Source organism: Pteronotus mesoamericanus, unplaced genomic scaffold (genome assembly GCF_021234165.1).
Source record: "Pteronotus mesoamericanus isolate MK-2021 breed Mesoamerican mustached bat unplaced genomic scaffold, CSHL_Meso_final contig_78, whole genome shotgun sequence".
Classification (NCBI taxonomy): domain Eukaryota; kingdom Metazoa; phylum Chordata; class Mammalia; order Chiroptera; family Mormoopidae; genus Pteronotus; species Pteronotus mesoamericanus.
In genome coordinates this window covers 6,169,589-6,189,800 of record NW_026555258.1, presented here as the reverse complement: position 1 = coordinate 6,189,800, position 20,212 = coordinate 6,169,589, and the positions used below count along the sequence as shown (strand labels likewise).

Sequence of the window (20,212 nt, the reverse complement as noted above, 5' to 3'; positions counted from 1 at the left end):
GTCTGTTGGGCCAGGGCCCTTGGTCTTCCCACCAACTCCTGCCCCCCTTTCTCAGATGAGAAAAGTGACTATTAGAGGAGGGCAAAGATCAAGAGTGGACCTCAAATGGTGCATCCCAGAGCTGCAGGAATGAGAGCGCCACCCCAGAAGGAGATCAGCGGGCCCTCCTTGAACCAGGGGGAAGGGTAGGTAGGCCTGGGTTCTCGGGCTGGCCTTGCCACCTACCTGTGCATAAGCCCCTTTAAAGTCTCTGGGCCTCAGTTTCCCCATCTGGACAACAAAAGGCCTGGGCTGGAGCCAGCAGCCTCCCCCCTTTCCCAGGGCATAAGGACAGGGCTGTAGGAGCTGATGAGTAAGAATATAGGCTCCTGAATCCAAAAGGCATAGTTGAATCCTCGTTCCAGCATTTATTGCTGAGTAAGCTTGCTCAGTCCCTTCACCCCATGAGCCTCCATTTTGTGGCCTGTAAAAAGAGAATAATAGTTTTTTTGTTTGTTTGTTTGTTTGTTTTTGCAGATTAAAGGAGCTAATGTGGGGAGTCCCTGGCACAATGCCAGGCACAGCTTCGCCTTCTAATGAGGTCGTGTCATATTAGTTAGGGAATTCTGCCCTCTGGGGGCCAGCTGCAGGAACAGCAGGCGAGGGAAGCCTGACCCAGTGCCCTGATCAGGCTGGAACACGCATTCCAAACGTGCACCCATTGTCCAGATAGGGAAAGCTCTGCCGGACGCCGATCACTCGGTGTGTGCCTCCACCCACTGGCAGAGGCGACGGGCGTAGAGAGCCGGGCTGACGGTGGAGAAGGTCCGGTTGGGGTAGCGCAGCATCTTCCACAGGTGCTCCAGCCGCTTGCGGAGCCCATAGACGGTGGCGAGGTCCACGAGACCTAGGAAATAGCGTTGCTCCGGGCCGTCCAAGATGTGAAGGGCGTTGGGGGTGTCGGGCAGCAGCCGGCGGTTCTGAGCCTCGGGCTCATCCGGGCTCTGCACCCCTTGCACAGACCTGGGGGACAATGGGGGGGGGTGAAGCTGCCACCTCCTGCAGTGGGCCCCAGCCAATTGACCCTGTAAGCATGGCCAGGCTGCCCTTGGGGGTCCTAACCCTAGGCGGGGCCTACCTGGCTGTGCGGAAGACGAGGCTGCCTTCGCCCCTCTCGTCCTCCTGGAGGCGCTGGAAGGCCATCAGGAGGCTGTAATCCAGCACGTTGAGCTCCCGGAGGAAGGTGGTATCCAGTTCCATCTGCCGGAGCAGCCAGCTCCTCTGGGGCCCTGCTGAAGCATCAGCGCCCCTGCCTGAGCGCTCATCGTGTGCCAGGCAAGGTGCTGAGGGCTCCACACGCATCTGCCCCAAGAGGGCAGGTGTCATTACTGCCCCATTTCACAGGTGAGGAAACTCATCTGTAATTGGCCTTGGTCACCTAGCTAGCAAATTGTGGAGCCAGGATTTGAACTCTGCTCTACCTGACTCCAGAATCTTGGTTCTTAATGACATGGGCAGAGGGCAGTGCCAAGGACACCCTCTTCACTTCAGCCTGAATGGGGGAAAGAGCAGGCAGTGACTGCCCGTGGCTCACCCAGGTTGATGGTCTTGCCCTGAAAGTTGAGGTCCTTCAGCACCAAGACAATGGGGCTGCCCTCAGGGGCCGGCTCCACCCATCGGCTCACCTCGCAGCCCTTGATGTCATACCTGCAGGCGAGGGGAGTGGGAGGACGTGACCGAATTCAGCTTCACACAGACTTGAGATACACAAGGACTTGCACAGGTAAATAATAAGAAATGAGGGGAAAAGAAAAGAAGCTTCCACTAGGTAACTGTTCACATCCTCAGCACAACCCCATTCTATTGTTATCCCCATGCTAGAGATGAAGAGAAAGGCTCAGAGAGCTTATCTGACTTGCCCAAGACCGCACAGTAAGTAAAGAGCAGGGCAGGGACTTGAACTCAGGCCTTTGGAAGCCCGGTCCAGGCTTTACCCCTGCCTGTGCCTGACTCTCGGCACCTAGTTATCCCTGGGGGTGTCCCAGGCACAGGGCTCCAACCCTAGGAGGCCCTGAGGGGACACTAACAGGGAGCCATAATGAGGACAGAGTCAGGACTGGGAGACACTTGAAGGCGGGGCTTGAATCCCTGCTCTTCACATAGCAGCTCTGTGGCCCTCCCTCTGTTTCTCATCTACAAAATGGGGATGATAACAACTCCAACCCCTCAGAGTTGTTATAGGAATAAAGGTTATGAAGAGCGAATGTCCCAACACAGCGTCCAATGCATAATGAGTGCTCAAGAGATGCTGGTCGTGGGTATCACTGCCTCTGACCCATCAGGGGATCCTGGGAACGTTCCTTCTCCTTGGGCCTCAGTTTCACCATCTACCTAGTGAGTGTGAGTCCTTCTGGTGGCACCTTCCGAGGGGGACCGAGGCCCTGCGAGGCTGACTCACCTCTCAGAGATGCGGCCAGTTGGATAGAAGACACTCTGCATGATGATGAAGTATTTCTGGGGACAGGGGTAGGGAGTGAGGAAGGACAGGATCCCACCCTGCAGCTGCCCCCTCCGGCCCGGGCCCCCTCGCCTCGGCCTCACCCACCTTCTTGCCCCGGGCCACCCGCAGACTGTGCACTCCTGGAAAGGGAGAGGACACTGGGTGAGGGGCCCCAACTCTGCAACCCGGGATCCAAATCGTCCTAGTCAGCTCCAGGCTGCGCCTCCCCGAGTTCTGCAGCATCCCAAGCCTGCCCGTCCAGCTGTGGCACCAGACCCTTTCCTCAAGGTGGGTGTTCGACTCCACTGGCTCTAAACTCAGCCCCAAAGAGGCCCCGCCCACATGCCCTCCCCAAGGATTGTCCAATCCCAACCCTGCCTCCTCTGGCCCCAGCCCATCAGTCCCATGGTCCCCCTAAACTGCCACCTAGGGCCGCCAAGTAGCGAACTCTGCCTGCAGTTGGATCCACCTCATCCCGTCTCCTTCACCCAGCTAGGTGCAGGTACTGTGCGCCCGCATCCTGGAGCCGCCCCATTCCCTGGCCCCCTCCCCTCCTCGCTCTCTTCTTCACCCCTTCCCTCCACCCCTGCATCTCCCCTCCCCCAACCACCCTGCAGTCCCGGGTCCCTGGCTGGCCGTACCCAGCAACCGAGCCAGCAGTGAGTGCGGGTGCCGCTGCAGGTGCTGCACGTAGCGGGGCAGGTGGGCGAGCAGCGCCCGCACCTCCCTGCGCCTCAGGGTCTTCAGGAAGAAGCGCTGGTCGTGGCTGGGGGAAGGGGAGCAGGAGGGAGAGGTCACTGCCTAGGCCCGGTTGGAGTGGCTCCCACCAGGCTCCCTGACCTCTTCTGACCATGGTGGCTCTGTCTCCCCAGGGCCAGGCCCTTGCCCTCGGTCTCTTCTCTGACCTCTACCTGGCTGGGACCCTCCCTGACCTGGCCATTCTATTTCTCTCCCCAAAAGCCACCCTCCACCCCAGGACGCCACCTCCACCCCTTCCCCACCCCTGCTGCCAGCTCACGACAGGAAGAAGCTGGCCTTGCTCTTGGAGGTGCTCAGGAACTGCAAATAGGGGCTGCCGGGCCCCAGGGCAGCCTGGTAGTCCTCCTCAGCCAGGCCTAGGGAGTGGCGCAGCCAGGCGAAGGCCGGGCCAGCCAGGGTGCCCAGCTCGAAGCCCTGCAGGGGAGGAAGAGCAGTCCCAAGTGTGTCCATTGGGGCCCAGGTGTGTGCAGCTGGCCCTAGGGCGGGAGGGGCAAAGGGAACCACACCCTTCCTGAAGGCCCTGAGGCCCTGCACCAGAGGGGACACTGGGGAGAGAGGACTAAGACTATCCGCCCCCTCCATGCAGAGTCTGAGGCTTCCTACCTCGTGAACCTGGGTCAGGACCTCGGAGAAATCCTCCTCCGTGGGCAGCCCCTGCAAGGAGGGGCCGAAGCACTCAGAGCAAGTCTCCACTCCCCATGTGTTCAGCACCTGGCCTCACCCCTTCTCCCAATTTGACTCCCCCAGCAAACAGGGACTGCCCTGGGTGTGCGCGAGGTGGGCAGATGGGGACTGCAGATGTCCCAGAGCTGGAGGGAGGATGAGAGTGACCTGAGGCAGGTCCCGGTTATGTCCCCTCCAGAGCTGGGTCCCTAGCACCTGGCACATTCGCCCAGATACGCACATTGGCCAAGTGAAGCTGGATGCCATCCCGGTAAAAGGGGATGGCTGTGAAGCCAAGGGACCTGCCTGAGTCAGCCTAGGAGGGGCAGGATCAGAGGCTCCCGGGAGGTGACCTGGAAGGTGAAAGCTGAAGGGTAGTGGAGTGGAGGGGGAGGGTGCTCAGTGCAGTGAGAGCAGCACCGGAGGCCACCAGGAAGGGAAGGAGGGCCCGAGTGGCTGAAGTGAGGAAGGGACGGACGGAGTGGGAATTAGGCTGGACAGCTGGCCCCTGGGCTTGAACCAGCAGGATCCTGAGGCCACAATATCTATCGGGGATCCATGGGAGATTATCAGCATGAGTAATGAGGTCAGGCTGTGATGTCCAGCCGGTGATGAGATACAGAGGACTCCCCCTCTGGCTCCTACCCTCTCCCTGCCCCTCTAGGTCCTTGTACCTGTGGAATGTGATCACACTGTGCACACACACAAACAACACACGTGCTCGCCCGGGGCCCGTCCAGCTGCTGAGCTTGCGGTCGGGCAGCCCTTTCTGCTGAGCCAGCCTGGCCCTGGCCTGAGCTCCTGGGAGGATGGGTCATGCTGGCGGGGCAGGGGTACGGTCCCTTCTCAATCACATACCCTGGCAGAGCTGGGGGGCCCCAGAGATCAAGGAGTAGAATACCATCCCCCTCCAAGTTACTATACGTTACACAGATGGGGACACTGAGGCCCAAAGACAGGCAGAGGCCCATCGAGAGCCACACAGCAACCACCTGAGTTGGGGGGTTCCTCACACCCCAACATGTCCAGGACTTTCTGGCTTCCAGGCCTCTTCTCCAACCCCAGAACATCCTTCGCTCCCTGTACCAAGCCCCGATTTCTTCCCCTTTCTGATCCCCCACTCTACAGTGTTAGCAAGACAGGGTGTCAGCCTGGTCTTGCCCTGGGTGCGCAGAGCAGACTGGCCACTCACCCTGGGCGGGTGGTCCATAGAGGCCTGGGTGGCAGCCCACAGCCCTGCCTGCATCATACACGTCAGCCGGTGCAGCTCATGCCCCGGGCTGATCTCGAACAGGCCCAGGCGCAGCTGTTTGTCTCGTAGGCGCCAGAGAAGGCCGCGGCGGCCGGAACTTGAGGTAGCTGCTTTGCGTCCAGCCTCTGGGGAGAGGGCCAGGACCTGGTGGCGGAAGGCACAGAAGCAATGAGCACGTGGCAGCATCACAGAGGGGAAAGGCAGGGCTGTGAGTCCCATCTCCACGACTCTGAGCCTTCCTCTGCCTCAGTTTCCTCAGTTGTAAAATATGGACAATCCTGGTACCCACCTCACTGGTTGTTGTGAGGGGCCACACAGTCCCTGGCATGCGATCCGCCCCCCAAAATAGAGTGGTGGTTATTATTAGCGTTAGGCAGAGCATGCAGTTCTGCAGCCAAACCTGGCCCAAGACTGACAGTCTCGCCCCAGCTGTGTGACCTTAGGTAAGACATCTAACGTTCTGGGCCTTATTTTCTCATCTGTAAAATGAGAACGCTAAGCATGTTGTGGCAGATATTAACTGCTGTTACTGTTGAGTGTGAGTTCTGTGCGCAGGAGCCCTTGAGAGGAGCTGTGCATGATGCTAGTGCTTCAGTCATATACTCTACTCATCTAGGCTGAGTTCCTCCCGGCCAGCTCGGAAGAGCAGCAGAAGCAGAGACCATAGCCGCTGACCCATTAGGAGTGGGCACCCACCATGTGACCAGCACCGGCTGAGAGCTTGACTTACTAACAGCCCTGTGAAGGAGGAGCTTTTATGGTCATTCCCATTTTCCCCCATGAAAAAACTGAAGAAGTTCTCGAGGGTCCCTGCCAGGCTCCCCTTCATACCTGAGGTTTCCACGTGGGGTGTGTCCTGGTCCCCGCCCAGTGCAGGACCCCTCCTGAGCTCGGATGGGGGTGTGTCCGCCCCGCACAGGGAGGGGAGGCCCCGCTACTGCTCCCAAACCCGTCCCTCTTCCGTCCTCTCTCGGGTCCGCACCTACCTCGCGGGGCCCCGGGCTCGGCGCGGCCATGGCCCCCGCAGCAGCTTCCCGGGCTCTGGCCGCATCCCCCCGCCGCCGGGCAGCCCCGCCGCAGGAGCCAGGCCCCGCCCCTGCTCCTGGACCGACCAATAATGCGGTGCCGGTCACGGCTGCACCCAATCCAAGCGGGAGTCACTGGCAGTGGCCTGCGGGTCCCGCCCCCGGAGCTGCAGCATCCTTCGGACCAAGGACCAGGGCGGGGTGGGGGCGTCGCGCGTTGGCTGTGGTCCCTGGGTGGAAAGACCCCCCTTTGTGGAGGACTCCAGTCTCGGGGCTGCTCGGGGAGGTGGGGAGGCTAAATACAGTCCCGCCCACACACTCTGGCGTGAAATTCCCGTCCACCGTGTTTCAGGTGAGGAAACTGAGGTCCAGAGAGAGAAGTGACTACCTCCAGGTCACATAGGAAGTGTGGGGCATGCATTCATTCAACACATGTATTTTAACACATACTGTGAGCCAGGAGCAGTGCTAGGCTCCGGGGATTTAGTGGTGAATGAGAGGGAGGAACACAGCTGCTGGCGAGATCTTTAAAAAGCATAAATTGGATGATGTCACTCTCTTGCTTAAAGCCTTCAGTGTAGGTATTCCCACGGCACTGGAACAAAATCTAACACCGCACCCCTCCCCCCTCCGCCATGGCCCCAGAACCTTCTGCCCACTCTCCGGCCGCATCCCAGACTACTCCCCCTACATCCACTACACAGCCACAGTGGTTCCACGCTAGTCCTTAGCCACCAGAAACTTTCACACCTAGAGGCTGTTGCAAGTGCTGTCCCCTCTCCTTGAAATCCTTTTCCTCTGACTTCCATTTCCTTATTCCTTCTTGTCACCTTTGTTGACTTTAAGTGTTCCTCCTCCTCATTCTTGATCACCTCACCTTGCTTTCTCTTCCTCACACCGAACACTGTTGGAGATTGTCTTGTTCGTTTGTTTATTAAACCTCCTCCTAGGAAGGGGGCACAAAGAGGGCAGAAACCACGCAAGGCTTGCTTCCTGGCTTAGCACCTGGCGCGAACCCATGGTTGATAAGTATATGTGGAAGCAGGGGGCGTAGGATGTGCCAGGGGCCACGGGGAGTCCCAGGAAATGAAAGGCTGGCGTGGCAGTGGGCGGCATGAGTAGGAAGGAGCAAGTGAGCAGCCAAGCATGCAGGTTCTTGTAAGCACCATGGTAGGGAGCGGGGGGAGACTGGGAGCATTATAATTGCATGGGAAAGATGCTCAGATGTTTTTGAAAGGCCACTGGTTGTCATTCAGTCCATTTGGAGGGGACCAGGGTGGGCAGAGGGAGAGCACGAGGAAGACTTTGGTGATTTAGGGCAGAGAATGGTGGCTTTGCATCCAGAATGGCTAGGGGAGGGGAAGGGGTAGAACCAATGGGATTTGGGGTCTTCGGCTCGGGGTAGGGGCAGGAGAGGAAAGTCAAGGTCAGTGACATCTGCTAGGCGCTGCCTGGGGTCAGGGACACAGCATGATGCCAGTCACAAGAGGGAGCAGGGCACGAGGGGAGAGCCCGATTTGAGAGGGAGGGTCCCGAGAACTCAGGGCATGACAGGATGAATTTGAGGTGCCATCGTGACATTTGATGGAGACTTTCGGTGGGTGGCGGGTGCATGTGCAACACATCGGGGCTCAGATCACCAGGCTGGAGACGAGCCTGGGCGCAGACCAGGTCGCTCAGGAAGAGTGAGGTGAGAAACCCTGGGACGGTCCTGAGGAACCCACCCTCTCATGGCAGAGCAGAGGGACATGAGACAGAAAGTGGGAGAATGAGTCATCACAGATACTGAGAACTGAGGGTGCATCCAACCGGGATGTCACAGGCCACACGCAGGAGTGGAGGAAACGCGCTTCGGATTTAAAAACCAGACGGCACCAGTCATCTGAGCGGGCGCAGCCCTCCTGCGGGGACGTAGGGCACAGTGGCAGGCAGCAGGTGCGGAGGACCTCCGGGAAGTCTGGCTAGGACCGGGAGGACAGAGGCCTGGAGGGAATTACTGGCTTGACAAAAGGTCCCTGAGGCGGGAGCCTGGGCCGTTAGGAAACGCTGGGAAAACCTTGTTGAGAGGCAGAGGCTCCTCCCAGGAGAGCGGGATCATCAGGGGCAGGGGGCGCCTGCTGCAGCAGTGGGAAAGGACAGGACCCAGAGCCCAGGGGAGCAGCTGCGCGCAGGGGACTGGCAGAGGGCGGGACAGGTGAGGGCAGGGCGGGTGTGTCTGCGTTGGCCCGTTCTGAGAACACCTCCGCTAACTGGAGGGAGGCGACATCCAAGGCACGATAAGATGCTTCCATTAGGCACTGTGAACAGGACAGCTCGCTGCCCAGAGGGGCTCGCAGGGACAGATGCGGGGCTGGGGCCAGGTCTGTGGCAGATCAGTCAACCTGAACACAGCGACACCAGCCCTCCTCTTGCTCAGTAGTGGCCCCCCATGCTCAGAGCTGCACTAAGGTGGGCTGCTGGGACAACAGGTGGGCAACAGGCTTGGGCTTTCAGGAGACAGGCCTGAGGACCCCCAAAACAGGAGTGCGCGCTGGCTGGGCTGTCACGGGAGGCGTGGTGAAGGTTGCCGTGGGGTCCGGCAGGTTGCCCTGACTCCCCAGCTGTGCGCTGCCCTGGGTCGGAACCACAGCTGTCCCAGTTCCGGTTGTATCTTGTGTCCGGCACAGGGATGACCGGGAGGCACCTGAGGCACTTCGCTGCCCACACCACGGTCTCCTGACCCAAGACCAATGCAGCGACCAGCTGCCGGCCCCTCTCCAGCCCCCAAAGCCCAGCGCCCCTGGTCAGGGATGGCACAGAGACAAACGCACCATCAACGTTTATTGTCCAGCTCTCCCCAGTAGGCCAGCGCTAGGGCCGAGGGGCTGGGCCTCCGTGAGAAGCGGGTCGGGGGGCCCGCTGTGACCGTAGTAATGTGCCCTGGTGCTGGTCCCGAGGCCTGTCAGTCCCACCCCCCTCCCCCGTCCCTGGGCTTTCCAGGTCCAGAAGCCCGGTGGCCACGCCAGACCCGAGAGAGCCATCTTCATGGAGGAAAAGGACATGGGGGGAAGCCGCGTGATGTCTCAGAACCTGCCAATCCCAACATCAGCAAGTGACAGGAGGGAAACTGAGGGAAGAGGGCAGAACCCAGAAGAAAAAGTGATGGGGGGGTCTGAAGGTGAGGTAGCGGGGACCAGCATCTTTCAGACCCTGACCCAGAAGGGGCGAGAGGGAGACTTCCAGGTACCCCCTCCTGGCTCTGGAAGGGGGAGCAGGAGAGGAGTGGGGGCTCTGGTCAGTCAGGAGTGAGTCCTGAAAGGCTGCTCCCCCGGGGGCATCTGCAGGGCAGCGATGCTCGGGGGCTGCAGTGTGCGGACAGGTCCTGAGGGCCCCGCCCTCGGTGTGCCCTGGAGGGGAGGCAGAGAAGGGGTCGGCCGGTGCCTCATTCCCGCGTGGCCCTCACTGAGCCTTCTTGGTCACCTTCTGGTTCTTCAGCATCACGTAGGTGATGAACACTCCTGGAATATGCACACCAAAAAGGCCAGGTCAGATCAGGGCTGGGAGGCCAGAGTAGGGCACAGCATGGCCCAGCAGCCCACACACGTGGCCGAGCACCTCCCCAGCCACCTCCAGGCCACCCGGTCATCTCCCTAGTCATCCACCAAGCCATACACCCACCCACATTCATTCAGCAAACACCACTGAGTGCCGACCACAGGCAATTTGTTGCCCGTAGTGTTTCAGATTCTACAGGATACAAGATCCCCCCAACTATCAAACTCACCAGGAGCGCCCCATCCACCTACCGACCCACCCCCTGCCCACTCAACATCCAGCACCCCCCACTCCACCATCTGATTGTTGGCTAATTCAATCCATTTTATTTATTTATAATCCTCACCTGAGGATATATTTTTCATTGCTTTTAGAGAGAGACGGAGAGAGCAAAGGGGAGAAACACCGATGCCGGAGAACAGCACTGATTGCTTGCCTCCCATACACCCAGAAGGCAGACCAAACCCACAACCTAGGTATGTGCCTTGACCGGGAATCGAGCCCACAACCCTTCGGTTATGGGACGATGCTCCAACCAACTGAGCCCCACTAGCCAGGGCCCAAACCACTTTCTTGAGCACCAACTTAGTGCCACAGCCTGTGTAGGAGCTGAGAACACAATAATGATAGAGACACAGTCCTAGGACGCTCACACACTAAACCATGGGAGACAAGAGAGGTACAGGAATCCTGAGCCAGAGTGACAAGGGGGTGAGAGGTGACTGAGGTATGAGCGGAGCAATGACGGTGGTCGGGGAGGGCGCAGGACAAAGGGAGACACCCCATGACAGCCCAGTGAGCCCCAGGCCTCCGGAAGACTGACTGTAGCCCCCTGAAGGATCAACAGGAAAACCCCTAGGGTGCATTGAGGGCAAGGAGCCTCAGACAAAGTCCAGCAAGTGCCAAAACCCAGCCACATGTTCAGGGGTGGGAGAAGGTCATGGGGCCCATCCAGGCACCCTGCCCAGGGGCATGGTGACTTACCCACAAACAGGAGCAGCAGGAGGCCAGCAACTAGTGGGATGGCAACGGCATAAGCTCGGGGCAGGAAGTACTTGTGGATGACATGCTGGCTGTCGATGAATGGCTGGCATCGAGGGCAGAGTTCTGGTGAGCACTCCTGGCCTGGCTCAGCGCCCCCAAACCCTACCTTCCACCTCCTCCATCTCAGGGGCTGACCCCACTCAAACCACTGGGACAGTATTTGCTTTTCTTTAAGATGATGGCATTTTGTGTGCCTTGGTTCGTTTCCTTCCTTCACTTAGTTATTCACAGGGCGCTCGCCCTAAGTCGGTGGCGCTGGGGGCCTGGCAGCGTACAGAAGATAAAGAACCTGCCGTAAGGCGCTCACAGCCGAACGGGGCAAGAGGGTACATGAGGAAGCCTGGAGTGATCCCCAAGCTGGGCTCCAGTCTCTTCTTTACTAACATTTTTCTCCAAAGGCTACCAGGTTCTGCAGGACTTTGCCTTCTAAACACGCTGCACTTCTTCAGCAGGAACCAACAACCACCCCCACTCCAAATCCCAAAGGCCCTCACCAAATCCTCTGGCCCCTGTCCTGGCCAAGCCCGCAGAATAACCAGGACTAGGACTCCCATCAGAGGCAGGGCAAATCAGGAAGCGGGCTCTACAGTGTAGCAGTTAAGGATATGACTTGGGCCCAACCTTCCTCCCTGAGCCTCAGCTTCCTCAGCTATAAAATGGGGGCAGTACTAGCATCTTCCCCATAGTGCTGTTCTGGAGACTTCATGAGATATTGTGGTAAAGCACCTAGCACAGCTCCTGTCATACAGGAACTGCTTAAATAACGTTAGGGGTCGGTTGCTAGATCTAAGAATGGAGATGAGAGAGGGCGAGATAAGAGCACATACCAAGAGAATCACCCAGGTGGTGTAGTAGGTGAAGATGATCAGGCTAATGGCGACGAGGCCGAGTCCCACCACCTGGTCTGTCCCCGTGGCCTGGAGAAAAGGGAGGACTCAATGGACCAAGTGATTCTCCGTTTAGGTGTACCAATGGGGGCGGGGGGGAGCGGCGCATAGCAGCCTGATTAGCTGGCAGAGTGCCAGGTCTCGGCGTGTTCATCCCTACAATGGGCTGGCAGGAGACCAATCCCCGGTCCGAGCGCCCAAACCTCGGATCCTAAACAGACCCGGGACCCCAACCCCAGCATTCCTCCCTACGCTCACCATTTCCCCGCGCTCCGCCGCGGAGCACCAAGCTACATCCGGTTCCGGATCCGGGCTCCTCTGGCTTTCGTCGGCGTGGCACGCCGGGAGTCGTAGTTCTTATGCGGGCTCGGGCCTCGGTGTCCGAGACAGGCACCGCCTCCCCCCCTTTTGCGTGTCGGGAAATGTAGTTTCTAAAGAGCATTGTGGGAGAAGTTGTTCCCGAATCTTCTTAGGTAATGGGACAGAGTTGAGAATCCAGACTGGCTGGTACTCGTGGACTTAGTCGATATCGCCCCAGAAGAAAAGCCTATTTCTAAATATTCCCAAGTCCCAAGGCCAGAGCGGAGTGGGGCGGGGGCCCAGAAGTCTCATTTGTCAGATGGGGAAAATGAGGCGCAGAGAAGGGCGATGACTTGCGGGAGATCGCGATTCGAGTCTTTGGTGAAGCCAACACCAGCACCTAGGACCCTACGTCCTGGTTCCGAGGCCCTAACTTGTCTATTGAGCGGAGGATGCAGAGAAAGTTCACCACTGGGTTCAGAGTGGGAGGAGGGCCTGGTCCGAGTCCGCAGGGATGGGAAGGGTCTCAATGGGCTGTCGGGGTGGGGGGTCGCCCCCTTACCATCAACTCTACTCTCTACACTGTAGTGATGAGGCCAGGGTGACCCCCCACCCCCTCACCGTCTGCCTCTGAGGTCTTGTGTGTCGCGGTAGCTCAGTTAGCAACCCACGCGGGTCTCTGGACTGGCCACGTCTGCAGGCCCCTCCCCCGGCTTGGAGGCGCTTTCCTCTGAGAGCAAGGGGAGGCTGGGCCTCAGTCCTGCAGTTTGGAGCCCGGTCTTCCCACAGCTCGGGGGCTGGCTGCGCCTCACTCGTCGGGGTTCCCTGGAATGCGGCACATCCCGGCGAAGTCAACTTCACAGGACAGCAGTGCGTTCCCTCCTCTGTGCTCCACAGGCCCAAAAGTCCCCATGATGACGCTTGTCATCGCATTTTAATGAGCTGATTGACTTGATTTGGCCCACGTGACTGTGAGCTCCCTGAGGATAGGGTCAGTGGTCACTGCTGTGTATCCCCAGTGCCGAGAATGGAGCCTTGCACGAAGAAGGAGCTGTGAATCAACCAACCGGCTTTAAGATTCGGTGGCTTTTTGGATCTTGGAATGATAGAATGTACAGCACTGGGGTGGCGGTGGAGGGGCAGGTGATCAGGTCTGAACATGGACACTCTTTCTGGCAGCATGTCACCTTGGGTTGTCTGAGCCCATCTCCAACAACGGAGATTGCCCTCCCAGAGCTCATAGGAGCAATCCTTTTTCTTTCCTACCATTGTACTCTGATTTTTCCCTTAGCATTACTGTGTTCCAAAGAAGCAACCCATTTTGCTCTGTAGCCCAATTCACTCCCTGTCTCAGGACAGACTTTGGGCTCAGCTGAGAACCCACTTTCCCTTCTCCAGAAGTGCGCTGAAAAAAGGGGACTGAGAATCAGCTCCCACGGTTTACAGGGGCGATGTCTGAGCCCTGAAAAGGGTGGGGATAAGGTGGCACTGTGGCAGGGACGAGGCCTGGTAGTCTGCTCCCTTCTGGCCTGTCCAAAGCCACTGAGGTTTCCTGCCACTTCTGCACTCATAAAAGGTCCAGGGTGACTGGCGTTTCTCAGACCTGGGTGCAGACTCCTTTGTAACTTTAGACAGGGGCAGGCAGCAAGAGGCCCAGGCCTGGAGATTTAGAGATTAGGAACATGCTCAGCACCTCCCTAGGTCAAGCTGTATACCCACTTTCTCATTTGATCTACAACCTCATTTGCTGCTGAGAAAACTGAGGTATAGGTAGCCTTCTGTCTTCAGCCGTATCGGTTAGGGACCACCTGACTGCTGGGGAGGTCTGTAGAGCAGCTAGAACTTGGCCTCTGAGGTCAGAGTGGCTGCTTACTAGGTCTGAGACTGGCAAGAAAGCACACTCCCAGGCCCGTTTCCTCCCCAAGACTCTGGTGTAATCTGGTGTAAGGGTCATAATCATTGTGACTTCAGCCAGCGCTTGGAGAACCACATCTTGCCCACCCCCAGGGTATCACCTTACACATTTGGCTTCCATCCTGATGTTGTCTCTGACCCTGAAGTCCAGTCAGTAAAACAAACAAGCACCAACATGCCATTAACAAACAAAAACAGCAACATTTAATTTTTCCCCCAAATCAAGACACTGACACTAGGCTGATTTCCCTTTACAATGTTATGTTCTACAGTAGAAGCTGGGACAGAGATACAAACACAGCCCACTGAATCAGGGTGTGGTGGTGGCAGCATTCTGTTAGAAAAGGGGGAATTAAAAAAAATAAAAAAGGCCTCCCCTCCCCGCTTTTCCCTGTTCACCTCCCTAGAGAGGAGAACGTGGACATTCTCCATCCTGGCAGATCATGCCATGTGGTCAGCGTGTGGGGTGACCAGAAAAAAAAATAACCTAAAAATATTGTAGACCTTTATTTATTTTCTTTAAATCTCCTAGTAAAAACGTTAAACTGTCTTCCGAAATTCCAAACTGGCATTGCATAGACCAATTCCTTTCCAAAAATATCTCTAATATAGTCCTCTCTATCTCTCTCTATATATAGAATTTTTAAGTCCAGGAGCTGTGGGCGCCTAGTGGGAATTCACTGAGCTTGAGTGGACCGGAGGCTCCCACGTGGGGCCGCGGCCAGGGCTCCGGGCCTCCAGCTCCAGCCAGCATTAATTTGGTTATGGCCAAATTCTCAGTTAGTCCAATGACCCTGGCCCAGGGTCTGGCATGGGAGGATGTGGCAGGCTGTCCCCTGGGGTGACTGTCAAGTTCAGACCTCATCTAAAGTGGGGCTAAGGTTCCTAGTTTTGGGGAGTCTCCCCAACAGCACCAAAGCCAGCTGTTTCATGTGTAATGCCCCAGAATTTTGAACCAGACACCAAATACACCTTGAACTCACCTTCACCTTCCCACTGGGCTGAGGTTGTGCAGCCACAGGAGGGAAGTGTGCTACCCGCCCCCCCCCCCCCAATTCTGGGAGTCACTTCATCTAGAGACAGTGTAGCCAGTCCCCTTTTAAAGTGCCAGGTGTCTACAGAACAGGAAGGGACCCACAGAGCTGACCAGAGCCTTCTCCAGCCAGAGCAAATGCTCCACGCTGCCTCGGCAGGCACCTTCTAACATTCTTTCTCTAAAAAGAGTTAGGTGATTAAAAATGACGACGAAATCCTAGAAATGCTCTGGTCCCAATGCTGGGAGGTTCTGAGACCAAGACTCCAACTCCTGCCAGCTGGGGCAGAAGGGCCAGGAGCCCTCCCAGCCTGGGGAGGGCGCCCTCACCGCCAGCCCTGCCAGAGAGAACCAGTATCCTGGCCCCCCATCCAGACCCCCAGCCCTGCTGGGGACCCAGTCAGCGGGTAGGGCAGAGAACAAAACCACCTCCCCTCACCTGGGGGAGGAAAAACTGTCAAACTGTGAACCCTATAAAAAAGAAAAAAAATGAAGAAAAAAAAAGGGGGAGAAAACAAAGAAAAAAAGAAAAATGTATAGGGTTAAACAAACACCAGCCTGCTGGGTTTATACAAAAACGAGTGACATTAAGAGCGGCAGGGGGGACTGTCCAGAGACTGGCTGGCAGCCAGCACCTACCTTCAAGCAAGTAATGAGGATGGGGGTGGGGGGAAGGGCTCAGAGCAGAGGCTTCGGTGAGCGGCAGGGGGCAGGGCCAGACTGCTCCCTGCTGGAACCCCCCCTTAAAGGACCCTGCCCAGCCTTTGCCTGGAGAGGGGGGCGCTTTCAGAGGAGGGCTGAGGCTTTTCTGGCCAGGAAGCCAGCTCCGGCTGGTCCAGTCACAGCCCACCCGCCCCTCCAGCAGTGGCCCCAGCCTGGGCCAGCTGACCCTGAGGGGAGAGAAAGGGGGTGGCGCTTGCCCAGCCCAGCCAGGCCCCTGACCTCCACGGGCTTGGGAGGCATCTTTCGGGCTTCCTACAGGAAACCAGCTGCTCAGGTCCCAGCCCTGGGCAGAGGGGAACCACCACCGAAGCTCACACCTGTCTCGGCGTGGGTCCTGGGCCTGAGCTGCAGCTAACTGCAGGGAGAGGCGGTGCCCCGTACCAGCCGGGCTGCTCGAGCTGGGCCGCGGACTGCACAGCAGGCAGCGCCCAGGAATCCTGGGGAAGGGATCAGGGGGAGGGTGGGCGAGGGCCAGTGGGGCTGTGCTGGACACAAGCGTGTGCAAAGTGCAGGCTGCCGGGGCAGCAGGCGAACATTCTTTGGGGGAGGGAAGTCTCAATCTGGAGTGTGGGTGGGGTCTGAGGTCTTGGCTCCCAGGAGGAGGCCGCCAGCAGGTCCCCCAGGGCATAGGGAAGGGAGCGCTGAAGCACTAAGCGGTCAGAGGGCCACGGTGGCAGGATCCTGGGGGTGAACTGGCCCCAAGGGAAAGGGGGCAATGGACCAGAGCCCTGCCAGGGCACGGTTTGAGCTGGCGCTCCTAGAGCGAGAGGGGGACAGGGCGTGAGGCCGCTTGGCCATGAGCATCTCCACGCGCACGTGTAGGATCCGCTGCACGTCCTCATCGCGGAGCCAGGTCAGTCACCAGGCAGGGCGTTCTGGCCATCTTTGTCTCGCCCACCTACTTTGTGGGCCCATGTCCTGCCCTCTAGTGGTTCAGAGGAGAATATTCACAGTGGCGCCCAGGCCCAGCAGGCCAGGAGGGCCCCCGCGTGGATGGGAGGACAGTGGAATGATGCTTTGGGGCAGGATGTGGCTGGAGTGCACGGAGGAGGCACAGACAAGATGCAGCGTGAATGGTGATCCGAAGGGGAAGGTCCCTCGTGGAATGACACGGGTCAGGACACCCGCAAAGGCAGGGGTCCTTCTCCAGCCTGGACACCTGCTCCTCAATGGCTTTCAATGACGACTGGCTCATAGACCCCAGAGGAGACCCTGTGGGGAGAGACAGGTCAGCTCGTTCTTCTTGGCGCTCCTCTGGGCCAGGCCCTGGGAAGTACTTCACAAGCAGGCACCGTTAATTGGCCCCATTTTGCAAAGGGGGCTCAGAGAGGTTGTGTCACTTGCCCAGAGTGACACAGATAATAAGAGTCAGAGTCTATGGGATCACAGAGCTGGCACACACAGGCTGTGCCCGAGCCCTTCCTGGGTAGCGAGCCCTTACGCACTGGGGTGTGCTGAGCCCATGCTGACAGCAGCCCTGGCAGGGAGGGGCTGCACCCAATCCCACCTGACGGGAAGAAAGCGACGCTTGGAGGGATTCGAGGCTTGCCAAGAGGGCATTGAAGGTCGGGAGCTCCTCCCATGGAGGCCAGGCCCACCTGTGAGGTCACAGGCATTCTGGGCTCTGCAAGCTGCTCTCTTATGACCTTGCTGCCAGGTTGGTTCTTCCCTCCCTGAATCCCAGTTTCAAAGGGAGGCATATTCATGAACCCTCAGAGAGGTCCCTGTTTTCTGTCTACCTCACTGGGGCAGCCCAGGAGGCCATGGGGAGATGGCGGATGCAATTCCGTGCCTTGCCAGCAGGGGTCAGCAGAGCAGCGCCAGAGGCCAGGCCTGTGGCCCCTGGGCAGCCACTGAGTCTCCTCCATCTCTGGCCCTCGATGATAAATGGGCACTTCCCCGCCCTTCCCACAGGCACGTGGGGAAAAGCCTTCAGCACAACCCTGCCTATGGGAAGCTCCTCCACTTATTCATTCACTCAGTGAGCCACATGGTGAGGCACACGGTGAAACACTAAGCAAATGACCGAGAGGGCACTGGCGTTCTATAAACCCGAGCTCAAGTCCCAGTGTGATCCTACCACCCCCTTGTCTGTGAAAGTCACATCACAAGGGCAGGAAACTCTGTTGCTTACTGTTGTGTACCTGGCACCTCAGTCAGTGCCTGGTGTGTAACCAGTGCTCAATAAACGGGTGATCATTATCATTTTTAAGGGGTTCCCAGATCCAGGAGGAAGGGAAGGGAGGGTCCAAAATGAAATCAGTAAGCCCCTGTTCTGTGCCAAGCCTTGTGCTAGGCCCTTTCCAAGATTACAGCTGGAACCCTCAAAACCAACCCGGGAGCAGTCCCAGGTTTCTAGGGAAACTGAGGCTCAGAGAGCAATGACTGGCCCCAGGCCACCCTGCGGTGACAAGAGCTGGCATTCCAAGGCAGGTCATTAGGCTTCCGAGACCTTGCTCTCAGCACCATGCCTCCCATGGCCACCCTAAACACCCACCCCTGACCCTTCACCCCTACCTGTTAGCCAGCTGGATGCCACTCAGTGTGGTGGAGCCATCGCGGCTCACGAACAGCCGGAGGTTGCTGTCTGTGGGGACACAAAGGGAGGACAGAGGCTGAGCAGGGTGGGAGTCCCTGGGGCCAGCGGCACTGTCCCCACCGGCTGCCTGCCCAGCATGGGCAGCTCACCCTCAGTGTTGCTGCCATCTGTGAAGTCCTGGCTCTGCATGATCTTCTCCACGATGTCATCTGCATCGATCCGCGTGTCATCCACCCAGGTCGGGTGGCTCTCCACCGAGTCCTTCTTCCTCCTGGAGCAGAGCAGGCAGAGTCACAAGTCAGGGTAGTGACGGGCACAATGACGACCACAGCGAGCACCTACTCGCTCAGGACACTCCAGGTGCAGGGAGAGCTTGTTCAGGTTGTCCTCACTTAACCCCCACGCAGCCCTGCTCTCCAGGTGCCGTTATTACCTGCTCTCAAAGGTGAGGCTCTGAAAGGCCACACGATACTAGGCAGGGGACCCAAGGTTCCCTACATCATACACAGCAACTGCTAACTGAGCATGTGCCTGCCAGTTAGGTCAGGGCTATGCCCCTCATGGACCCCAACGGTTGAATCATCACCATCCAACCCCAAGGCAGGGACCCTACCATCTCATGTTACAGGTAAAGCAGCAAAGGTTTAAGAAGCCAACGGGAGGGGTCTGCCCTCTAAAGTGCTGAGCAGTGACTCACCGAAACGAGCGGTCAGACAGAAGCGGGGGCCGGGGCGGCCGGGGGGGCTTCTCGGGAGGCCGGTGCTCACGCTCGCCAGACTCGGGGCCCTCCACGGTCATGCTGAGGCCACCAGACGCACTGCTGCTGGTGGATGTGTTGCGACGGTGCGTCAAGTCTGAGAGGCTGGAGGAGCGTGAGTGCTCCGTGCTGTAGCCTGGTGGGCGGACGGGGCGCTTCAGTAGGGGGCAGTCGGGCAATGCGGGAGGCCAAGGGCATGGGGCCAAGCGGGCACTCACCGGAGATCTTGGACTGCTGGCTGGCGTAGCTGGAGTTGCGGGAGTGGCCCGAGTGGAACACCTCCTCGGGGCTGGACAGGTTCTGGTCTGTCTCCTCCGGCACCCCTGGAAGGCGGGGAGAGGGCATGGTTGCCAGGGGTGCCCGTGCTCTCACTGAGTCGGGCGGCAGGGGGGAGGGGACGACACTAGGGACACTATGTATTTCCATTCAACCGACTGAAAAACTGAGGTTCACAGGAGCAGCAGTCTAAGCCAGTTTACCATCTGAACCCAGGTTCATTCATTCTACAAATGTCTGCCAGGGACCTCCTCCTTGCAGGGTGCTCTGCTGCGTGCTGTGAACAGGAGACAGGTGTCACAGACCACCGGGGAGGGTGAATGTTGAACAAAACATGACCCGCAATGAACTGTAACTGCAGTGAGTGGTGCAGAGCGGGGAGCAGTGACGTAGGGTCCGACCCAGCCTGAGAGCAGGGAAGGCTTCTCTGAGGCAGTGGCCTTGAGGCAGTGGCCTTAACGCGAGACCATCAGGAGGCGTGGGAGGGAGCGAGCCAGATAGGGCGTCAGAGAAAGGACCTTCGGAGGGCACCATGTAAGGCCAAGGCCCTGAGGCTTGAATGGGCTGGAGTGGATGCAGCTGGAATAAAGCAAATTAAGGGGGAGGGGACTGGCTGACAGCCCTGCCCCTGGTGACCCATAGGCTCAGCGTCTATGCTAACACCCCAGCAACTCCCCAACGGGAGGGGCAGGGCAGCCAGGCGGATCCGCCCCAGGCTCTGCAGTACCACAGGAAGCAAGGGCTCGCCCATCCCCTTTTCAGAGATGAGCACAGCCAGGCCACCAGCTGGACCCCAGGCCTGTGTCCCCACCCAAAGTCAGGTGGCTTTTTGAGGGCCCAACAGGTTCTCGGCAGAGGCGGGCAGCAGGTGCAGAAAACCAGCTGCAGAGGCACTTGGGGCTCACCCCCTGCGCTGCCTGGGAGAGGCTCCTCTGCTACTTTGCACAAAGGCATTGTCTGAAAAAAATCTTTAAAAAAACATGAAAGGCCCTGGCTGGTGTGGCTCAGCGGATTGAGCGCCAGCCTG

General features: G+C 58.4%; 3 protein-coding genes across 3 annotated transcripts in view; all 3 read right to left on the bottom strand.

Annotated features, from left to right (window-relative positions):
* Nucleotides 1-734: 734 nt before the first annotated feature.
* PIP5KL1 (phosphatidylinositol-4-phosphate 5-kinase like 1) lies at nucleotides 735-6,204 on the bottom strand. The gene is made up of 10 exons (XM_054584868.1): nucleotides 6,140-6,204; nucleotides 5,094-5,297; nucleotides 3,842-3,892; nucleotides 3,498-3,652; nucleotides 3,121-3,245; nucleotides 2,585-2,619; nucleotides 2,438-2,493; nucleotides 1,574-1,686; nucleotides 1,118-1,268; nucleotides 735-1,002 (listed from the first exon to the last, which is right to left on the bottom strand). Exons 1-10 carry the CDS (start codon nucleotides 6,167-6,169, stop codon nucleotides 735-737), a joined length of 1,188 nt encoding a protein of 395 aa, XP_054440843.1. The 5' UTR covers nucleotides 6,170-6,204.
* A 2,787-nt stretch (nucleotides 6,205-8,991) lies between these two features.
* DPM2 (dolichyl-phosphate mannosyltransferase subunit 2, regulatory) lies at nucleotides 8,992-11,948 on the bottom strand. The gene is made up of 4 exons (XM_054584867.1): nucleotides 11,902-11,948; nucleotides 11,584-11,673; nucleotides 10,697-10,799; nucleotides 8,992-9,675 (listed from the first exon to the last, which is right to left on the bottom strand). Exons 1-4 carry the CDS (start codon nucleotides 11,902-11,904, stop codon nucleotides 9,617-9,619), a joined length of 255 nt encoding a protein of 84 aa, XP_054440842.1. The 5' UTR covers nucleotides 11,905-11,948; the 3' UTR covers nucleotides 8,992-9,616.
* A 2,112-nt stretch (nucleotides 11,949-14,060) lies between these two features.
* The window catches only part of EEIG1 (estrogen-induced osteoclastogenesis regulator 1), a 34,537-nt gene continuing 28,385 nt past the window's right edge, over nucleotides 14,061-20,212 (bottom strand). Inside the window, exons 7-11 of the mRNA XM_054584326.1 lie at nucleotides 19,128-19,232; nucleotides 18,850-19,045; nucleotides 18,302-18,423; nucleotides 18,131-18,200; nucleotides 14,061-16,825 (exon numbers count right to left, since the gene is read on the bottom strand). Coding sequence (XP_054440301.1) covers nucleotides 16,780-16,825; nucleotides 18,131-18,200; nucleotides 18,302-18,423; nucleotides 18,850-19,045; nucleotides 19,128-19,232 — 539 coding nt within the window. The 3' untranslated portion in view covers nucleotides 14,061-16,779. The remainder of the gene's footprint in view (nucleotides 16,826-18,130; nucleotides 18,201-18,301; nucleotides 18,424-18,849; nucleotides 19,046-19,127; nucleotides 19,233-20,212) is intronic.